At 38.0% G+C, this 23,709-nt stretch overlaps 2 protein-coding genes across 2 annotated transcripts; one reads left to right on the top strand and one right to left on the bottom strand.

The window, feature by feature from the left end:
• Positions 1-54: 54 nt before the first annotated feature.
• On the bottom strand, positions 55-12,813 carry LOC306861563 (seizure protein 6 homolog). The gene is made up of 19 exons (XM_079403913.1): positions 12,392-12,813; positions 10,408-10,486; positions 10,135-10,263; positions 9,807-10,028; positions 8,846-8,982; positions 8,446-8,638; positions 7,169-7,354; positions 6,867-7,050; positions 6,402-6,565; positions 5,828-6,022; positions 4,912-5,050; positions 4,620-4,816; positions 4,343-4,537; positions 4,004-4,198; positions 3,038-3,229; positions 2,914-2,952; positions 2,693-2,810; positions 2,150-2,261; positions 55-1,315 (listed from the first exon to the last, which is right to left on the bottom strand). The coding sequence occupies exons 2-19, from the start codon at positions 10,463-10,465 to the stop codon at positions 1,286-1,288; spliced, it is 2,685 nt and encodes an 894-aa protein (XP_079260039.1). The 5' UTR covers positions 10,466-10,486; positions 12,392-12,813; the 3' UTR covers positions 55-1,285.
• A 1,952-nt stretch (positions 12,814-14,765) lies between these two features.
• LOC306861557 (aspartate beta-hydroxylase domain-containing protein 2-like) lies at positions 14,766-20,062 on the top strand. Its single transcript, XM_079403898.1, has 7 exons — positions 14,766-14,941; positions 15,038-15,113; positions 15,553-15,995; positions 16,107-16,313; positions 16,909-17,116; positions 18,244-18,357; positions 19,296-20,062. Exons 3-7 carry the CDS (start codon positions 15,570-15,572, stop codon positions 19,403-19,405), a joined length of 1,065 nt encoding a protein of 354 aa, XP_079260024.1. The 5' UTR covers positions 14,766-14,941; positions 15,038-15,113; positions 15,553-15,569; the 3' UTR covers positions 19,406-20,062.
• The last annotated feature ends 3,647 nt before the right edge of the window (positions 20,063-23,709 follow it).

The following is a 23,709-nucleotide window of genomic DNA, read 5'->3' as shown; positions in this document are numbered from 1 at the left end:
CAAGAAATACCAGTATGTATTATCCATAAAAATGTAATTTATAAAAGACACATTCACCATCCAACAGAGACTTTTATTTAATCTTAAATCTCAGCAAATAAATGTCTTCATGACAAGTATATAATGTTGATAAATAAATAACAATCAAGTAATACTATAATGCAACAAAGCCCTCCACAACATTCTGGTTATGGCACAGTGGAAAAGACGAAACTCACTGCATATTAACAAGAAACCATGAGAGAAATAAAAATAAAAAAATCAAATTTATAAAAAGCATTTCAGTTCGATTACTGCATCACAGCAAGCAGTTTTTTTTTCTGTATATATTTTCCTCAACATAGTGCATATGCAACAACATCAACTCTGATAACAATGACAGTAAGTATAATTGATCATGAATCCTAAGCTGAAGCAGTAAAATATACAATCGTTGCGAGCCGTAAGCGAGAGGACATTCTGCTCCTCTGAAACATGGTCATTCAACATCAAGCAGAAATAGATTCTTAAGAAACAGCAAAGAACAATATGAAATGCTGGCATTGTCCTCATTATTACATAATAATGTGAGAAATACTATGGCAACCAGTGAAACATGAAGTGACGTCACATTATGGGATGTATTTTGGCACTGAATCCGCTTGTATACTCAATATTCAATCAAAATATTTACATTCAATATGTTCTTGTCATCATGTATATGTATGTGTGAATGTGTGGCCATGTGTCTGTATACAAACATGGGAATATGAGAGTATAGTTTTCATTTTTCAGATTATAGAAGTATGTGTACTTCTCTTTGTCAAAGTCTCTCTCTTTCTCTCTCCCCCGTTCAATTTCTTGTTCTTTCTTTCACTCCTTCACTTTACAGTCCTTAAGGCACCAAACCTTCTGTTATAAAACATGCCTGACTGTGGAAATCATACTCACCACATATACTTACAGCTATTTTGTTGTTACTTTCAGTATTTCATTACTCTGATCTACATATACAGCCAATAACATACACACACATGTAAACACACGCTAACAAACTACACAGGCACCTGCATAAACTCACATGCACACATCAGTTAATCGACCGAGAGGGAGGAGAGAGAGACTGTGTACAGTGGGATTAATGTGTTGTAATTAATTGAATAAAACGAATGAATGTCTTGCAGAGAGACAGACAGAGAGAGAGAGAGAGAGAGAGAGAGAGGGAGAGAGAGAGAAATAACAGTATCCTTCCTTTTCTTCTCCTTTTCAGTCACCCAAAATTTGGATTCATCTGAAGACTCCTGTCTCAGATGGACACCTCATACTCTCGTGTGTCCTACAATGAGAGAGGGAAACAAACTTCACTAGAAAATACAATAGAAAATCATCATCTAAAGCTAAGCAGTATTGTCTAGTTTTTTGAAAATTATAATTAATATAATATGATACAGATAAATTGAAATTAAATACAACAAAAAAAGTTAGAAAACACCTTTTTTATATATATATATATATATGATGATGCAGAAGCATCTGCACTACCGTTTAGAAGTCAGGGGTCAGTATATGATTTTATTGCTTCAAAAAACAGAAATTTATACTTTTAGCAAAGATGCATTCAACTGATTAAAAGCGACAGTAAAAACATTTATGACTAAGCTTTCTATTCATCAAATAATCCTGAAAAAAGCAGGATTTTGACAAAAAATGAAGCTGCACAACTGTTTTCAACACTGATAATAATAATAAATGTTTCTTGAGCAACAAATCAGCATATCAGAATGATTTCTGAAGGTTCATGGGACACTGAAGACTGGAGTAATGATGCTTTGGAAAATATATTACAATGAAAAATAAATGTTTAAAATTGTAATAAAAGTTTTGCAATATTTCTGATTTTACTGTATTTTTGATCAAATAACTGCAGCCTTTGTGAGCAGAAGAGACTTCTTTCAAAAACATTAAACCCAAGCATTTGAATGGTAGTGCATCTATATATTTCTATACATAAAATAAGAGGGAATGCTGTGCTGGAAGATCTGCAAGATCGAAGATAGCAAACAGACTATGATTCCCTAAAGAGAAAATCAATGCCTTTGATTTCTTGGTGTTCTGTTACACATCCTAACAGTTTATAAGTACAAATTCCACTAGGTTGTAAGCATCTTACCCCTGCCTCATAGAGAGGGTTGTTAAAGTCAGACTCCACCGTAATTGGACTGTAGGAGTGTGTGTGAGAAAGAGACTTCCAGAACAACGGTTTCCACTGCCACCTACACACACTGAGAAAGACAGGAAGAGACGATGAGAGAGGTGTAAGTGCAGAAGAGCTAAATAAGGAACAGCTGTGAAGAAAGTTGACAATAATCAGGGAAAATAGCTAGATTTTAAAGTCAACAAGAAATAGCGCTCGAAAGCCATTCTGCTTTAGTAAATTCCAGTGTCAAATGCAAGAAAGGTTTGATTTTATCCATAGGGAAATAAATGGGTTAGGAAATGGTAGAATGTTATTTATTTATTTATTTCATTTCAAATTTCCAGCCCAAGCGCCACCAACAATGTACAAATAATGTACAATAGTAAATTATACAAAATAAGATCAGGAACATTCACATTGTAAAGTACATATTTTATAATAACAGGGCCAATTTTGATTTCATGTTAACTTTAACACAAAACAAAAGCATTAAAAACACAAGCATGCCAAACTTACTTGGTATAGTACATGTAGATTCCACCAATCAGAAGGATGACCAGAATGATTGGCAGGATAATGGCCAATGCAATGTTCTCACTCAGCATTTGATGAGAGGCCTCTAATGCTTGAGAAACTGCAACGAGTGGAAGTTAATAACACGGACATCATTATGTGACATAGTGGGCCAAATTATCAAACCAATATGAATAGTACTTAGCAATGATAACCAACTTTACCCTCCAATTTATGATCATCCAGTAGCCCTTCATAGGCCACTGCAAATAAATGAAACATGACGTTTTCAAACTCTTCAGATAGAAATGCCAACTCTATGTATTAGACTAGTTTACAATCACATACCTTTACAGAAGGGTGGTGGGCTGTTCCACTGAGAGGGGTGTCCTGGGACGCAGTTGATGATGACTTCCCCAATGAGCTCATAGCCCTCATAGCAGAAGAAGCGCAGCGTCTCACCTGCCTGGTAACTGTGCTTGTACAGAGTCTGATAGCCATTATCAGGCACGCCAGGGTTTGGGCATGGATCATATTTTACTGTTTAGCAGAAAAATAGAGGGCAATATGGTTGATTGGTGGTATATAGGTTAGTACATTAGACTGAAATCTGGTACTTGGGACAAAATATTTAGCTGTATCTGTAATGTTTTATCCCTAGCATTCACAAGTTTGGTGTTAGTAACAGTTTAAGTTTTTGAAGTCTCTCTAGTTTACCAAGCCTGCATTTTTTGATCTACAATATAGTTATTTTATGAAATATTACAATTTAAAATAGCTTGTTAATACATTTTACAGTTACAATTTATTTCTGTGAGGCAAAGCTGAATTTTCAGCATCATTACTCCAGTCTTCAGTGTCACATGCTCAAGAAACTGCTCAAGAAACATTTCTTATTATTATCAGTGTTGAAAACAGTTGTGCTGATTAATATTTTTGTGAATTTTTACAGCATTTATCTAAATCAAATTTTTTTTGTTGTACATTGTAAATGTCTTTACTGACACTTTTGATCAGTTTAATGCATACCTGCTTAATAAAAGTATTAATTTAAAAAATCTTGAATTAGTAATTTAACACTATTTAAGAACTCATTAAGATTGTCAGTTGATTAAAATCATTAATCATTTTTTAATTTCAATTATTGTAGTTGTATTTAAAAATATGCATGAATGCATTAATTTTGACAGCCCTAATTATTAATATTAATTCTGAATTAAATCCATACAGAATACATTTTTTTTTTACTTTTCTCCCACCAGACACAATTCCTTCACATACCTCAACATGTGCACAAAAATAACATGTACTCACAGACACACTTTGGGCTACGGTCGCTCCATTTGGGCATGCCGGTGTCTCTGCCATGGCAGGAGATCTGGTTTGGGCCTTCCAGCTGATAACCCTGGTTACATGTGAAGCGTACCACCGTTCCCACAGCAAAACCGGACTCCGGATGTACTGAGCGTGCTCCATTGACCACTTCTCCTGGATCAGGGCACTGCTGGACTAGAGGGACATCAAAGCCAGGAGGAAAAAGAGAGTGTGTACAGTATTAATCAAATACTCAAACCGGTAAACGATGAGTCTACTAATCAAAGTGAATCGTTAAATACATCAATGTGCTCCAAAGATAAACATAACTCGGCTCACTTTTCACACAGGTGGGTGGGTTGTTGCTCCAGGACAGATCCCACTGGCAGGTGATAATGTCAGAGCCAACAATGTCATAGCCAGGCTGACATTGATAGGTTAACACACTGCCTCTCACCAGAGACGGGTGGGAGGAGCTACTCCAGCCAAATTCAATTTGCGGAAGGGCAGGACATGTGTCATTTGGTTCCACCTCTGCAAGGAATGAAAGGAAGTGGCATCACTGTTAGCTACAGCACAAAAGATACAGAAAAAGGACAACCCCTTTGGCATGTACCTCTGTAGTGTATGAGGAAGCCTTGGCTCAGTATAAATGAGGAGTCATCAGCATCGCTCTGAAACTGAATGGTGACCTCTGAACCTCCTGATACAACCCTGAACCTTTCTCTTGAGCCCAGGTACTGTCCAATCACGTTTGACGTCAGATCATGGCCATCAAATATTGTGAGGATGTCGTTATGACGGATGTTCAAACTGCAAACAAAAGATAGGAAAATAGATTTCAAAAATGGAATTAAACCAAAACCAGAATTGGACACAAACTGTTACAATCAAATAGATATACTTACATTTGTACATCCAGTTCGATGCGCTTGTCCTCGCTGACATGTATTTGCCACACACAGTCCTGCCCCTTCGAGTAGCTCTGTGGCCAGTCAGGTGACAACACAGTTCCCACCGGGTCCGTGAGCTCCCCTCCACACAAAGCTGAGAGGAGGAATCATATTAAAGCAGCTTTTACATTATTAGGCCAGAATGATTCTAGGAGTAAGTTCCTTGAAACCCTATTAGGTACAATTTAAAACTGTTGTGAGTGAAATTTACTTAATGAAAGATTTTTTTAATCAACTTTGAACCACATTATTTTCTTTATAATTTGCACTAAATTAATGGAGTAAAATGACAGTTCTAATAAAGATCAGTAGACAGTTGTGCAGTTTGTGAATGAATAACATAACACCACCATTCAGACATTTGAAGTCGGTAAGATTTTTCAATGTTTTGTCCTCCAAGGCTGCATTTATTTAATTACTAATTCAGTTAAAACAGTAATATTGTGAGATAACATTACGTTTTAAACAATTGCTTTCTATTTTAATATATTTTTAAAATGTAATTTTGTCCTGTGATGGCAAAGTATTTTCAGCATCATTACTTCAGTCTTCAGTGTCACGTGATCCTTAAGAAATCAGTCTAATATGATGATTTGAGACTGAACAAATATTTCTTATTACTACCAATGTTGAAAACAGTCGTGCTGTATAATGTTTTATGGAAACTGATACATTTTTCAGCATTCTTCGATGATGTACAGCATTCATTTGAAATATTTTTGTAAATGTAAAAGTCTTTACAGTTTAATTAATTTAATGTGTCCTTGATGGATAGAAGTATTCATTTCTTAAATAAAAATATATAAAATCTTACTAACCCCAAATTCATGAATGGTAGTGTACAAAATACTGTAAATATGTGATGTCATACCTCTGCAGACAGGTTCACTCTCATTCCAGTGAGGGTCATTGGGGTCAACACACTCCATAACTCCTGAGCCTTGCTCCATGACGAAACCAGGAGAGCATGAGAGGGTTACTACAGTACCCAGTGGGAAGGTGATGTCGCTGCTGCTGAAATTCCCATGAGGCAGGTAAGGTTCGTAACAGTGTTCCCCATCAAAGGCTGAAAGAGGAAGAGGAAGGATGTTTATATATTAGATATTAAGTAAAAGTATTCTGAATTCATTTAACATATTAGTGTTTGTGTTATAAAATATAAAAATAATTACAATATTTATAGTGGTATATGGTTTAGAGCAGGGTTCCTCAAATCTTGCCCTGGAGAGCCAATGCGCTGCAGAGTTTAGCTCCAACCCTGATCAAACTCACCTACCTGTGATTTTCTAATGATCCTGAAGACATTGATTGGCATGCTCAGGTGTGTTTGATTAGGGTTAGAGCTAAACTCCGCAAGAAAGTGGATCTCGTGGGCCAGATTTGAGGATCCCTGGTTTAGAGTAACAAAATATATTTTGTTGAATGTGTGAAACATGTTGTCTTACCTTCATAGCGGAGAGCCAGCAGCAGTGGGATGGAGGAGGAATCAGCCGTGAGCTCCACATACAGAGACATTCCCTCGCTCACAAAGCCTCGTTCTGGAATGTCATCCAGATCCGAGTCGAAGAGGAGCGGCGCTGTAGAGCTATTACCACTGCGCACAATCAGCCTAGGACAGGGATGAGGGAACAAAAAAGAACATTAAGAAAAGTGTGACAATAAAAGAAAGGAATAAGCCAGGAAGGACTGGGATCATGGTAGGTTGTACTGGAAGAAGAAGAAGATCTCATTTGGTGTTCATTCATCAACAAAAACCTTCTATATAGCTTGTACATTTTCTAAATATATATTGTATTGCAACTACATGAGTAGAGACAAAAATTAAAAATAAGTACAAAAATGAATAATCAGAACTAAGATAGAAATTAAGTAACTTAACACACAGGATCAATGAAAACATGAACTCTCACTTGTCATTGTCTTCATCAAGAGCCACCCTCTCAAAATGGAGGTGGAGCCTGTGGCCTTCCTTGGCTTCCAGCAGCCAATGGCAGCTCAGGTTGCTACCGCTGCTATGGTTACTTGCAGAGGAGAGGGTTGGGGACAGGATGCGTCCAACAGTAGCATTTCTAATCCACCCTCCACAAGATACAGCTTTAATATACAAAAAACACATGAGAATGCTTATTCACATGGCAATAAACAGAAATGTCTTCAAGCAACTGTACATACTGAAAAACAACAAAATAACTGAACGAAAAATGTAACCCACCAACACACTGGGGTTCTGGGGTGCTCCATTTGGGTCGGGTGGAATTCAAACAGGTTGCAACCTCATGACCTCTGACCTCAAATCCAGGATCACAATGAAAGTGAGCCTGTCCTCCAGGATGAATATCAGTGACAGTCACTCCACCACTCTCAGGGGAGAGAGGAAACGAGCAGGACAGGAGGAATGCTGGGATGGGTTTTTAAAAGAACAAGAAAACACACAAATTACATTTCGCTTACAGTGCAGATCAAATGTTTTAAGGTCAGTAAATTATTAAATCAACAAATTAATACTTTTATTCAGAAAAGGTGCATTCACTTGATCAAAAGTGTTATAATGTTAAAAGATTTCTAATCCAAATAAATACTGTTCTTTCAAATTTTCTATTCATCAAAGAATCCTGGGGGAAAAAAAGTAAAAACAATATTAAAGGGCACCTATTATGCCTCTTTTTACAAGATGTAATGTAAGTCTCAGGTGTCCCCAGAATATGTCTGTGAAGTTTCAGCTCAAAATACCCAGATCATGTATTACATCATTTTCAAAATGCCTATTTTGAGTGGAAGCAGAAACGCATTGTTTTCGTGCATGTCTCTTTAAATGCAAATGAGCTGCTGCTCCCTGCCCCCTTTTCCAGAATGAGACTGTGCCTTCACAGCTCGTACCTCAGATACTCTGCTAAAAAACATCTGTTTGTTTTTGATTATCATGTCTATTGGGCTGAAATCATGTGTTTTAAAGCCATATCAGTTTAAGTTTCTGATATACGGTTTTCTGAGCGCACACATCAGGAGTACACGCACAGAAAGTGGCTGTCACATGGCATGTGAGTACTAAACAATACTTTCATGTCTTATTACGCTTAAACTGTAAACAAAGTTCATGTTAAAACACACAATGTCTGTGAAGATAAACAGCTGATACCTTTAAGCAATAGTTTTCGACATCGACATAATAATAAGAAACATGTATTGAGCAACAAATTCAGCAAATTAGAAGTTCAGAAGGATCATGTCACACTGAAGACTACTGAATATTCAGCTTTGCCATCACAGGAATAAATTTAATTTAAATTATATTAAAACAGAACACAGTTATTGTAAATTGCAATAATATTTCACAACGTTACTGCTTTGATGTATTTTTTATCAAGTAAATAATAATAAATAAATGCAGCCATTTGGTGAGCATAAGAGATTTTTTTTAAATAAATAAAAAATTCGTACAACCCCATATGTTTTGACCAGTAGTCTCAATCATTGTTACAAGCAAAATACCTTGATAGTGAAAGCTGAAAACACCATGATTGGCTTGCTTCAGGCTTTTATAGTGGATCTGCACTTGGTTGGTTGAGCTTCGAATCACCTGACCTTCGCTCATAAGTGTCTCATTGGCCAAAAGCTCAGGCGCTGTCCCACCCAGCTCCAGAATGGTAAGTGACTCCTCCTTGGACAAGTTTAGTTTCTTCACCTTTAAAACAGACAGGTGTTACCATAACAGTAGTTATTGTCCGAGATTGTATCAAGGGCAAAAATTTCAAAGCTCATTAGAGTGACATCGCCCATGCAAATGCCAACAAGATGCATTAGCTATGTTAATAGCCAGTAACCATGGTGACGTAGAGAGAGGCTATTTGAGGTTATAATGGAAATCATGGTAACGGTGATGTCATCACACCTGTATTTCAACACCATATCCAAGATAAACGGTGATGCTGTAGGTGCACTCCAGTGGGGAAAAGGGAGATGAGGAGGAGAGTGGATCAGGGGACTCGACTATTCCCTCTATTCCTGCCAGACTAGCATTGCACTGAACTGGAAAGACAATTTAAAAGTGTTAAAGACAACTTAAAAATTATATATATATATAGAGAGAGAGAGAGAGAGAGATAGGTCCAAACTGTGAGCCAATCCATTTTCCATTGCATAATACATTCAATTACTACACCTTTCAAATTACATGAATTATTTTATCACACAGACATAAGCAAAATTATATGAACCTACAGGCCAATTTGTTTGTTTACAATTAGCATGTTTTCAAAACTTTTCAACATAATACTTTATACTCTATATATCTTTAAGATTAAGTACTATAAAACTATTTTATATATAGCTGAACGCCTAGCAAGTGTTAGTCTTTCAGTTGCATTACCATCTATAGAGTACAAAAGGAGACAACAGGAAAATGTTTGTACTGTATTGTAAACATGGCCATGTAACATACTGCAGTGAATTCTAAAAACAGAGCTGTCATTCTTGTTTTGTAAAAACATTTACATAAGAAAATTCCGGTTATTGGAGTTTTTAGGTTATTGTTTTATTAGTGACACTTGTACAGTATGAATAGTACAGTATGAACATGTACAGTGTGAAGAGTTTTGATGGTTTTGGTGCATTTTGAATGTAAAATTTACTGCTATACCAAGCTGACCAAGCTGACAGTTGGTTAGGAGTGTGAAGAGTTCAGAAAAAGTGGCCTTAGTATTAGGAAATGTGTCCTGGCGACCATAAAATATTATTTAGAAATTATTTTACTGGTCGGAGACCCACTGAGGGACATCTGTTGCGTTTAGAGCTTCATGTTGGAAATTATTCAACCGTCTCCAACTGTTATGTGTTTTTGTTGGCTATGATACCTGGTGTGTGCACTGTTGTTATTGTTGTTGTAGTGATTAGAGTGGTTGTGGTCTCTTCCTCAGCTGGTGGTGATGTCACGGCACTCCCAAAACCTGATTGGCCTGCTTGAGGTGCAGCCGATGAGGTCACTGCGGTGGTGAGGATTCCTGGTGACATCACGGTGGAGGCGGGATCTGATTCTCTGATGGACGGTATGGCCTGGGTCGGGTTAGTAGTTGTACCTGTGAGTTAAATCACAGATTTAGATCATGGTAAATAGTGGTGACATAGAACTGGTTTAGTATTAAAAGTATGCAGTTTGAAGTGTTCTCGTTATAAAGGACTGACCTTTGCTACCAGGGGTGTGGCCCAGGTACTCCTTACTCAGAAGCGCAGCATGGATGATTTCTCCCAAGGGCCGGGGACTGGAGGTCACGGTGGGAAGAGCCTCAGGATCTGACGTCCCTAAAGATGCACCTAAAAAGACCATGGAACAGTCAAACTTAATTTCTTTCAGCTAAATAGGTTAGGTGTAAAATGATCTACATATATTATGTGCATTCACCTCGCGTCAATAGTTAAACATACAAAAGCACACTCACACAAGTTTGTGCACGTTACCTGAAGCCAGGTGCAGCAGTGTGACAGACAGTGTCACAGCAAAAACTGTGGACACCATTTTTAAATATGAGAGGACTGCCTGGGTGCATGCAAACAAGAGAGAAAAAAGAAGTAGTAAGATGGAAAGAAGGATAATAAGAGAAAGATTAATGTTAAGGGAGATAGTAAGTCAAAGCTTATGATCTTAAAGAATCCATGAAATAAAAACGATGGTTTTTGTGACAAATGTATACTCCAAACTATTGATATAGATCCATAATATACATTATAAAACTAGTCTTTGATGTATTGTGAAAATGTATCAAAAATATTGATAACTTATCATTTTACAAAAGATTTCTATTTCAATCAAGGTCTGTGTTTTTGAACTTTCTATTCATCAAATAACACTTAAAATGTCATCAAATCAGCATATTGAGTGATTAAAGGATCATGTGACATTGAAGACTGGAGTAATGAAAATTCAGCTTTGGCATCACAGGAATAAATTCCATTTTACAATGTATTCAACTATATAACAGTATTTGTTTTTTATTGTAGTAATGTGTCACATTATCACAGGTTTTACAGTAATAATGCAGCTTTGATAAGCGTAAGAGACTTTCAAAAACATTTCAACTTTTCAATATCAGTGTAAGTCATCAGATACTGGCAAATTCTGTCCAATCGAAAGCTCTCTAGAATGAGAACGTCCCTCTCCGATACCTAAAACACACTGTTAAGTACAAAAATCATGGTTTACGCAGCTTATTAGCTATTGTTTTAAAGCATGGAGCACTTTGTTTATAACCCACCTAAACTTATATTTCAACAAATAGTAAAATACAAGTCTTTAAAGCTAAAGTGTTAGTTAAAAATTACCCTAGACCACAAAACCAGTGATAAGGGTCCATTTTTTTAAACTGAGATTCATATATCATCTGAAAACTGAATAAATAAGCTTTCCATTGATGTATGGTTTGTCTGCAATGCATGTTACAAATCAAAAATGAAGTTTTGATATATTTACAGTAGGACATTTCCAACATTTCTTCATGGAACATGATCTTTATTTAATATCCTAGTGATTTTTGGAATAAGAGAAGATTTGATACTTTTGACCCATACAATGGTTGGCTATTGCTACAAATATACCCATGCTATTTTGTGGTCCAGGGTCACATATGAGTTAGTTTGGTGAATTAGGTTTTTATCACTGCAATTTAAAACAATTACTACTGATGATAAGCGGCTAAAAATATTGCAGTTTCGTAATTCAGAAGTGTAAAAGGAAAATAAACAGAAATGCGTCATCTCGTAAAATATTCTCTAAAGTCATTGGGTCTTTTGTTGTATATCAGATCTTATGGACCTGCCGTGGCCCTCGAGGCCTGACAGCGCACGAGACATATGGGCCCCTGGCGTGCCCACGTTCAGTGATCAATGATGTCACCGCTAACAGGAGAGACAGGTAGAAGAGAGCAGGTCCGGGATGCTAGTGGCCCAATCACCACCACAAGACTCATTTAGTATTTACCGCACACGCCGATGCTGATTAAAAAAAAAATAATAAAAAAAATAAAAAAACAGGGTTGATAATACAAATGAATAAGAGGAAGATGAAAACATATTGAGGCTCGACATTAATTTATAATGCACACACTAATGGTAACCACGACAGGACATGCGGGCAGACGATGTTGCTGACACTGCGGGCAGATAATTTATTCAGACGCTCTTCTCCTCATCTGCTTCAAAAACATCTCCTCTTATCCCTGCCTATGACGCAAGACGCCCATTTCCCCCCTAAAACGCATTAGCAAGGCGTCTAGCCTGAATAAACCTGCATTTCTTTCTGAAGTAAAGCAATATTGGATTAACATGAATGGTTTACACTGATTTCATGAACGCATCCGTTGCATCTTTACGCAGGTGGATGTCGCGCAAGGTAACAAGCTCGCCAAAACACCACTGTCTATCAGAGGGAAACAGGACATATACGCACCCGCAATACGCAGTTTCTCTTTTCTATTCGTCAAATTGAATCCTCTAGGTTTTTTTCCTTGACCTGGTGATTCTTTGAGTATTTCGTGTGTGTGTGTTTCTCTAGCACCGCTCTCGCTGCTGCGTCTCTCGCTCCTCCACCCCCTCCAAAATACCACAACTGGCGCTGCGCGTCAAACGGATTCTAAATAATCATTGGAACGCTCCGGGCCCAGTTCTTGTCAAATACCAGTGTTCCATTCGAACCCACGGAGAAGACAATGACGTTTTCGTTCCAAGGAAAAAATCAGTTTGCGTCCGTTCTTTGTTGTATTTTTTCATTCGTTTATTTGTGTCCGTTTAGGCCTGTGGAAGGTAGCAGGTGAGCGTTTAGCAGGCATAGATGACAGTTCCTTCCATACGGTTGGCGTGTTGACTGTCAATGAGCGATGTCCGAATCTTTTTTGTTAGCCGAATCTTTTTAATGAACCGACTCAGCCTGTCCGAGCACTTCTCGAGTCAACAGACTCACTAACAAATACCACAACAAACAGATTTTAAGTAATCATTTGATCGACTTTGGCTAAGTATGTGTATCTCATTCTCACATCCTGATTAGAAAATAACCATTTAGATCCACAGAAACAATCATTTAGCATCTCTTCTTCTTTTTATTCTATTCGTTTGTTTTTGGCCGTCCGCAGGCTAACAGGAGATTGAATCGGATCTTTTAGTGAATCGATTCACAAAACAGGTGAGTAACACATTTGTTATCTTCGTTTTTACAAAGTCTTTTGAGGCTAACAGATTTTTTTGTGTAGACTATTATGTACTTTTAAGTTACATTTGGATTATAAATTATGATTTTATGAGTTAACCCGTGGCCGCAAACTAAAAAAGAAAACACATAATATACAACAATATGGGCACGACTTGACTGTAACGTTTTATTTATTTTAATGCTTTATTAAATCAATGCCACAAGAACAAGAGGCAGGCCTATTACATATTCACATGACATGGACATGCATATTAACATTAACTGCCAGAGAAAAAAAGAAAAGAGAAAAAATAAAGGACAAAATACATAAATTTCAATACTTTCAGAGTATGTTTCAAACTTTCAAACCATTACATGGTTTGTTCCAAGATATTTACATATAGTTTAAAGTCATTTAAATGTGAAAAATGTGGTTTACATTGAGCCCACTTCTTCTTATGTATATGGTATTTTCCTAAAATAAACAAATATGCTGTTCTTTACAATAAATTTTTTGTTTTCTGTATGAAAAAGCATATCAAATGATCAAAAATCTATCATAAACTCTATTTTTCTATTAAAATAGAATTCCAAATCCTTGCAAAATAATCTTGAGTAAATACAATAAAAAAGATGCAAAATTGTTTATTTTTCTTGACTGCAAAATTCACAGGTATATGAAATATTAAATTTAAATCTTTCCAAAACTTGCTTAGCAGCATAAATTCTATGAAGTAGATTTTGTAAGACACTTCCTTGATTTTGTTATTGATACAAAACTTATTTGGCAGTTTCCATGCTTTAACCCAAGAGGTATTACCAAATAAAGAAGAATCTTATTTGGTAATAAAAAATCTTGCTGCAGGTAAGGACACAGAACTAAGAGCATTCCTTATAATCTCATTGCTTCACTGTTGTTTAAAACATCAACATTTTAAATGAAAATATTTCCACAAGGATTATCCATGCTGGTTTCTTCTCAAATACAGATTTTTAAAAGTATAGTCTTCAGAATTGTGTCAAGAACAATAGCAAATTCTCTTGGTTTAATTGGTAATTAGAATTTTTGGAGAAATTCAGTATATGACAACAAATAGCTACCCATGGGAATCAACTTACTGTCTCTTATTAAAAGAATACCTTAATTTAACCAAGTATAATAGAATAAAGATTTGTTTTTAAATAATATGTCCTTGTTATTCCATATGAAGTAGTTGTGGGGTAAAAAAGTGTGTTTATACACCAATTTCCATGCTAGCAGGGCTTGTCTGTGAAAACCGACCAACTCAACAGGAATTTTGTCTACTGTAACGTTTTATTTTTAATTTTTTTTTTTTTTATCCATCATAGGCAATTATTTTTTTTTGTTTGTTTTTTTTATTAACAAGAACAAGTTACATGTATATAACAAACATTATACATGATATAACATTTCATAAACATTTCACGCCGTGATGTCGTGACCACGTGATGAGATGAAAGAATCACTGAATCGTTCTTAGAACTAGTTCATCAAAACCAACTGTTCGAAAGAACTGATTCATCAAATGGGTCAGACTTCCCTCCACTAAAGGCTGGTGTTTGAGTGTTTCTTTTTTCTGTCCACCTCACGTGCGCCACACATTGGTTGAACTGCAGTAGCGCGAGACGTAGACGGCGCTCTGCATAGGAGCTGTCCAGCGTCTCGGTGCTGAAACTTGCCCCTTCGGCTCTCGGCTAACAATAAGACGGGGTGATACAATTCTCAAATAGGGCTTAACAACCCAGCAACAAGGGCCTGGTTGATTCAGATGCGTCAGTACATGGACAAAGGTAATAAAAAACATCTTCGTTCTGTTCCGTAAAGAAGGAGGAGTCGTTCTTCCAGCCTTACGGAAGCAATGAATGCGGAATCTACTGTATTTTCAGGGCTGCAGATAAACAGAGGAAGGGACGTGGTGAGAACGACTGGGGAAAGAGAGACTGAGTAAGACGTGGAGAAGTGGTAAGAGAACACACATATACAGAACACCCTAAAATTTAAGAAAATCGCGCTGGAAGTGTCCGAATGGTAACTTGCAACGTTCGGTAAAAATCGGTTCTTTCCGTCGTCACGCTCTCTCCGACATCCGTGTGCAATGTTTCAGCAACATTGAGTGCTGTCTGAGAATGAAACCGACCACACAAACTGACTGCAGCAGGAATCATTATGCAATGAAGCGAGAGATATTTCATCGAGTGAAGCTCTTGGTATCCTCGGATTGATTAATATTCATTATCTGTGGTCAGCTGCATATTAATTATTCAGCTATTAAACATGAAGGAAGAGAAATAAGTCAAAGTGTATTGATTTTACACACTGAAGAAAGTCTCTTGTAACATGCACTTAAGAAGTTCATTAAGGCCATGATTATTGAATCTTTCTTTCTTTCTTTCTCTGTAAGCTCACTCTCTCAGCATTATGCCCTGGTCTCTGGACTTGGTGCCGCTTCCCCCATGTGCATTGCTGGGTGGTCCTCCCCTCAGTGGGCTGCTCTGGACCGTCCTCCTCCTCTTCCTCTGGTACTGCTACCGCATGGGTTCTGACCCACCATCCCATTCTGGCATGCTGAAAAGTGGCTCCGGCCGATCCTCATTCTCTCGGTCATCCAGCCGTTCCCCAGTTGACCCCAGACACTCTGCACCTAAAGCATCTGCCGCTATCACCATGGAGACAGTGGAGGAAGAGGAGGGCACAGAGAGCTACTTGACACCGGTGTTGAGCCATGCCCCGTTCCCCACCGAGGCTGCAGCGGAAAGCAGGAAGTTGTATAGGGCACTACAAGAGTATGCCAAGCGCTACAGTTGGGCTGGCATGGGGCGAATTCACAAGGGCCTGCGCAATCAGGTCAGAGATGGGAAAAGTAGGATAACCTCAGGCACTTTCCTTAATATTTGTGTTGTATCTCAACATTTATGTCACTGTTTGTCCCTCAACATCTTCCTTGCTTCTGTCTAGACCAGGATCAACGATCGGCCATCTATTCAAAAGCCTCATCTCTTCCACCTCCCAGATGTTCCCAGCATACCTTTCTTTCCCAGGGATGCTCATCGTCATGACATTGAGGTTCTGGAGGCCAGCTATCCCATAATCCTTGCTGAGTTCCAAGCTGTCTACCAGAGGGGGATGGATACAAAGTTAGGGTGGAGCTACCAAGGACCTAAGGTGACTAAACATACTAAGCTATTTCAGGAATTTCAATGGCTCAAAGAGACAACTGTAAAAATCAAAGTAAAGTCTATTTATTTGATTTGTATCAATATTCACAAACTATGCAATCACAGTTGACAGATTAGATAGATAGATAGACAGACGGACGGACCGATAGATAGACAGGGTTGTAATTCCTTGAAAATATTCTCTACAGCTGCAGTGAAAATGTGTTTCATAGAAAAAATAACAGCATTTGGGTTAAAAACACGAGAGAGTAAATAATGATTTAATATGATTTTATTTTCAGTTAAACTGTACTAAATCACTTGTGTTCTGCATCACTTTACTTCATCCAGCACACAGATTCACCAAGACTCTTTCATTCTCTGGCTGTCCTTCTTGCCCTCTCTTAATATCTTCCAATCAATATCTGTACTGCACTGCTGTTAGGGATCTGTTTGGATTCAATTCATCATTCTCTCATAATAATCAGGCTACAAAAATGCAGGACATAGACACACAACCTCAGCGCTAAGCTTGAGAATCGAGAGAAAATGTGCTGTGTGTTATGCATGTATGATGATGAGCTCATGTGTTGATCTCTCAGGGCCAGACAGTGTTCCCGCTCTATAATGCTGGAGTGTGTGTGGCCAGCAACTGCCGTGCGTGTCCGTGTACATACCGAACCCTCCTCTCTCTCAGAACCTTCATCAGCAGTAACTCTCTGGGATCTGCTGGCTTCTGGCTCCTGGGTCCTGGGGCCACACTGGGAGGGGCCTATGGCCCTACAAACACACGTCTGCGCTGCCATCTGGGTAAGTCACATCACTGAAACACAGAAAACTCTTCTACACAGAACTACTGTTAGGGTCAGGAATTTTTTTTTTTATTTATTTTAAAATGCAAGTCATACATTGGGTCAAAGAGATCACCCCTAAGACATTTCCTAAAATTCTAACATTATCGCCATTTCAAAATGTTATATTTAACAAGATTGTGTCCTCTCCAAGCTGTATTGCTTCTATAGTACATTATCAAACTATTTTAAGCCATTTTACAATGTAGTCTTGAAGCAGAGATGGGAGGGAGATCTTGACAACACATATGATCCGGTAGAGTGGGAGTGTATCATGGAAAGAATGCAGACTACTTTAATATCCACCAAACATAGACAAATCCAATTTAATATTCTGCATCAGACATATGTGACCCTGGACCACAAAACCAGTCTTAAGTCGCTGGGGTATATTTTTAGCAATAGCCAAAAATACATTGTATGGGTCATTTTTCTTTTATGCCAAAAATCATTGGGACATTAAGTAAAGATCATGTTACATGAAGATATTTTGTAAATTTCTTACTGTAAATGTATAAAAACTTCATTTTCGATTAGTAATATGCATCGCTAAGAACTTCATTTGGATAACTTTAAAGGCGATTTTCTCAATATATAGATTTTTTTGCACCCTCAGATTCCAGATTTTCAAATAGTATCTCGGCCAATTATTGTCCTACCCTAACAAACCATACATCAATGGAAAGCTTATTACATTTTGAAAACATGACACTTAAGACTGGTTTTGTGGTCCAGGGTCACATATTACACTCCTCAAAAACTCCACATGTTAAACACCTTCCAAATGTCAAAGGTGTAAAACATCTGAAGGCAATTTACTTCATATGCTTTGGAATTGTCCTGCATTGAAGGATTTTTGGGAATATATAATTGATCTGAATATCTGAAAATAAAGTCTGATTCTCTAACCATTAGGCCACGACTTCCCAATGTAATTTCAATGTAAAAGAAATAAGGCCAGAAAATCTGTATTAATGTTACAAATGCTGCAATGTTGTGTTCACCAACATTGGGGGGGGGGGGATAAGATACCAACATAATGCCATTTTTATGTGAGTGTGAAATGACTCTGTTTCTGTGTGTCAGGTCTTCAGACGCCTGCTCAGTGTGAGCTGGTGGTGGGTGGAGAGCCTCAGTGTTGGTCAGAGGGACACTGCCTCCTTGTGGATGACTCCTTCCTGCATACCATCTCACATAATGGTCAGAGAACTACATTGTACAAACCTCATTAATCATAATATGCTGAATGACTGAAGCTAACAAGATCACTTACAGATCGATATCAGCTCACTAAACTACAACAGTAAATATGACAGGCAATCTGAAGATGAAAAAAGATGATATTCTTACTTGCTAAATGGAGTTCTCAGTTAAGCAAGTGTGCCACACATTTGTTTCTGAGGGGGCACCACTGGCAGCCCTGGCCTATGTAAGTGTAAAACCGGATTAGTTGAGTGTTACATGAAAATCTGATGGAGAACATGGATCATTTTGAAGAAGTATGATGCTTCTGTAGCTGTGTTTCATATTTGTGTCAACTAGGTCAGAGATGTTTCTTTTAAAATCAGATATTTCATGAAACACTCAACTAATCCGGTTTTATATAATATATATTATGTAAATCCCTTTAAATAAAATCAACACAAATTGTTATTGATTCTATAATATATTTGTAATATATATATTTTAGAATTACATGGGAAATGTCTGCATTCATATCAAGAGCTTTATATTTCCATTGGATTTTGAGACATTGTTGAGACTGTGACGGTATAATCTTAGTAAAAAATTAAAGGTTCATTATTGGCATGGTTCCATGAAGAACCTTTAACATCCATGAAAACTTTCCATTCAACAAAACGTTCTTTTAAGAACTGAAATGTTCTTTGGAAACCCAAATGATTCTTTATGGAATCACTATAAAACCTCTTGGAACCTTTATTTATTTTATTTTTTTAAAGAGTGTAGACTCTTCTGATACTCTGTAGGACACAAAATTGAGATTACTCCAGTAGAAATTGAGACAAAGAAATATGGGCAGAGATCTCAATTTTTTCCTATATTTAAAGTCTAGGAGAAACAATTGAGATACTACAGAGGTCTTCAATGTAACCAACATCTTTATATTTGTCCTCTAGGGGGAGCAGAAGAGGGTCCCAGAGTTATCTTCAGTGCGGACCTGTGGCATCCTAACGTGGCTGCAGCAGAGAGACAGGCTCTAGACTACATCTTTGCCCCTGAGCAGTGATTCTAGCTGTATTTCCCAGGATGCACTCGTCAGACCCACTTCATGTCATATTAAAATGCAGAAAATGTTGTTTTAAAGTTTGCAAAACATCTTTTGGTTTAGTTAAAAGTTCATACTGAGGATATTTATCATTTAATTACTACATAATTTTATGTCTGACTCTGTTTGACCGAAACATTTCTAAATGTTTCAAACAAATTATTTCAGTCAGAACTGCAGTTCTGCAAATTTATCATACAGATCAGACGACATATCGACTATGTTGAGCCCTGAGCACACAGATACTGTGACAACACGCGAACAATTTTTGAACTTCATATCTACATTTGACTTGTGCCTGTCTTGATAATCCCGCGCTCCTGTTCTATCGTTTTTGTGCCTGATTTCTCCTCCTTACCTCTCTGATGTATACTGTGATACATGGTTCTCCGTAAATACTGTACACGTGATTATGCGATATATTTTATTTCATCAGATGGTGATTTATTTTCAAACCTGTGAAGCACACACTGAAGACAGCATACTGTATGTGACCAGATTACTTGCATGCGTTGTGAATTTTGATTGTGTTGCCACCAATGCACTTGATGACTGTCCTGCAAATCAAGTATGTATTCAGCGGAGTTAAATTAAAAAATAAAAGGTTTTGTTAAATTTAATCTCTCTAGTTCCTGATGGCATTGAAGGGGGAGGAAGTATCAGATTCCACTCACCATCACACACTTACAGCGGGACCGATACACTCACTCAGCACCCAAACAGACACCTGGGGTGTTGGAGGGCTCCTTTGACAGCAACTTTATCTTACTGCATTGAACCCTGTGAGAGCAGAACAGAAAATAAAAAGGATAGAATATCACAAAAGGGTTCAGGGGCCTGTGTACAATCAAAAATGCATGAGAGACAGTATAAGATAAAGAGACAGACAGAAAGAGACACAGCTAGAATAATGTTCTTAGAAAAAATGTGTTTATTACTGGCTTATTGTATTATATGTGTTTATTACTGGGGAAGTCGTGGCCTAATGGTTAGAGAGTCGGACTTGTAATCCGAAGGTTGCGGGTTCGAGTCTCGGGCCGGCAGGAATTGTAGGTGGGGGGAGTGAATGTCCAGCGCTCTCTCCACCCTCAATACCATGACTGAGGTGCCCTTGAGCAAGGCACCGAACCCCCAACTGCTCCCCGGGCGCTGCAGCATAAAATGGCTGCCCACTGCTCCGGGTGTATGTTCACGGTGTGTGTGTGTTCACTGCTGTGTGTGTACGTTGGATGGGTTAAATGCAGAGCACGAATTCCGAGTATGGGTCACCATACTTGGCTGAATGTCACTTCACTTCACTTCACTTAATACAGCAGAATTACATGATACTGGCATAATTCTGAATGTAGAGCAATGTTTATATATATATATATATATATATATATATATATATATATATATATATATATTTTCATACACACACACACACATTATATACACTCGCCTAAAGGATTATTAGGAACACCATACTAATACTGTGTTTGACCCCCTTTCGCCTTCAGAACTGCCTTAATTCTACGTGGCATTGATTCAACAAGGTGCTGAAAGCATTCTTTAGAAATGTTGGCCCATATTGATAGGATAGCATCTTGCAGTTGATGGAGATTTGTGGGATGCACATCCAGGGCACGAAGCTCCCGTTCCACCACATCCCAAAGATGCTCTATTGGGTTGCAATCTGGTGACTGTGGGGGCCATTTTAGTACAGTGAACTCATTGTCATGTTCAAGAAACCAATTTGAAATGATTCGAGCTTTGTGACATGGTGCATTATCCTGCTGGAAGTAGCCATCAGAGGATGGGTACATGGTGGTCATAAAGGGATGGACATGGTCAGAAACAATGCTCAGGTAGGCCGTGGCATTTAAACGATGCCCAATTGGCACTAAGGGGCCTAAAGTGTGCCAAGAAAACATCCCCCACACCATTACACCACCACCACCAGCCTGCACAGTGGTAACAAGGCATGATGGATCCATGTTCTCATTCTGTTTACGCCAAATTCTGACTCTACCATCTGAATGTCTCAACAGAAATCGAGACTCATCAGACCAGGCAACATTTTTCCAGTCTTCAACCGTCCAATTTTGGTGAGCTCGTGCAAATTGTAGCCTCTTTTTCCTATTTGTAGTGGAGATGAGTGGTACCCGGTGGGGTCTTCTGCTGTTGTAGCCCATCCGCCTCAAGGTTGTGCGTGTTGTGGCTTCACAAATGCTTTGCTGCATACCTCGGTTGTAACGAGTGGTTATTTCAGTCAAAGTTGCTCTTCTATCAGCTTGAATCAGTCGGCCCATTCTCCTCTGACCTCTAGCATCAACAAGGCATTTTCGCCCACAGGACTGCCGCATACTGGATGTTTTTCCCTTTTCACACCATTCTTTGTAAACCCTAGAAATGGTTGCCTTTTGGTTGCCAAAATTGCCTTTCTTTCCCATTCTGACACTCAGTTTGGAGTTCAGGAAATTGTCTTGACCAGGACCACACCCCTAAATGCATTGAAGCAACTGCCATGTGATTGGTTGATTAGATAATTGCATTAATGAGAAATTGAACAGGTGTTCCTAATAATCCTTTAGGTGAGTGTACATATAGTTTTAGATAACCCTAGTGAAAAATAAATAAACTGAAATGCATTTGAAATACATTTTTTTCATGTTAAGTATACTACAAAAACATTTACATATTTATGTACTTAATAAAAAATACCCTGCTTACTTTTAATATATTAAACTGGTATAATTAAAAGCCTGCTAAATTGGAACAACTAATTTTGTGCTTAATGCACTTTAATTGTGAGGTAGTGGTGCTGAAGATATATTAAGAATATTAAGACAATATTAGCAAATGTGCATTGTGCACAAGTAGTACTCCAAATAAAGTTTAATTATAATTTTTATAACAGGAAGTCTCAATCAATATGTCAGTAAATAGATTTTTTTTTTACTAGGGAAAGCTTTTTTCCATATTAAAAAGTGGTAAATATGTTTTGACAGATTATAATCCCACCAGGTAATATGGCAATGTGCTTCAACGCACTGGACACACACACAACAAGATTAAACAGCGATTATAGCTGTCAAACACACACACATTCTGCATAAAAGCAGTATCAAAAATGCAGCTCTGACTGAGCCTCAGCCTCTAATATCTGAGGTAAAATATACAGTGGAGAAAACTATCTATAAATATTGTTAATCTTCATCACTCAAAATTTGAAGGAATATTAACTGTAGGTATGCCACTGTTAAACGAGGCATTTCAATAAAAACCTTCATTTTGTGGAAAACGCAGTGATCAAAATTAGAGAACTGAACAGTAACCACGCTCTTCCATGTGAAAGAGGATTACAATTACATTTTTGGAAGGTTGCAGTTGTCAGAAATTAGTAGGCAGTGTAGAGGCCCTCATTTTGAATGACTTCAGCACATCCACGGCCACAGGATATCATTAGTTTCTCACACTGCTCTGGTGTGATCTTGATCCACTCTTCTTCCTCTCTCTTCCATAATTCAGTAACTGTAGTCTTAGTCGTAACTTTGTCACCAAGGATTTTCCAGAGATTTTCAGTTGGGTTTAGATCAGGACTCTGGCCCGGCCATTCAAGGAACTACTTTTACCTGTTTTGCAGCATGATGGGATCATTGTCCTGCATGAAAATAGCAGGCTGATTGGGAGACGCTTGCAGGGAAGGAATTGCATGTTCTGAAGGAGATTCTGATAGACATCGGCATTCACTCTGCCTTGTATCAGTATAAGACGCCCAACTCCTGTTGCAGAAAACATCTCCCAAACCATGACACTTCCTCCTCTACCTTTCACTGGCTTCTTTACGCTCTCGGGGTTCAGTCTTTCCTCAGTAATAATGATGAATATAATGTTTCCCATCAGACCTAAATAAATAAAACTTGCTCTCATCACTAAAGTGAACTTTGGAGCAGTTCTCCTCTCTCTACACAACATGCTCCTCATCAAAGGTGAGCCAAGCCTTTTGATTATTTCTGCTGATGAGAGGCTTGGTCATTACGTTCAATCCAAATTGTCTTAAATGTCCTGAGACAAATCTATACATCTTTCAGCACTGAACTGGCAAGCAATTCCAGCTGCAGTGTTGAACCCATTCCCCAGTGAGGGTCTCCGCATTAACCTGTCCTCTCATGCATTTGTTATACTATACGTGGACGACCAGTCTTTTGGGGGACTTCAACTGGTGTCATTGTAATGCTACAATATTCTAGAAATCCCAGATTTTGAACGACCAACTTCTC

Source organism: Barbus barbus (assembly GCF_936440315.1).
Source record: "Barbus barbus genome assembly, chromosome: 4".
Classification (NCBI taxonomy): domain Eukaryota; kingdom Metazoa; phylum Chordata; class Actinopteri; order Cypriniformes; family Cyprinidae; genus Barbus; species Barbus barbus.
This window is presented reverse-complemented; position numbering and strand designations above follow the sequence as displayed.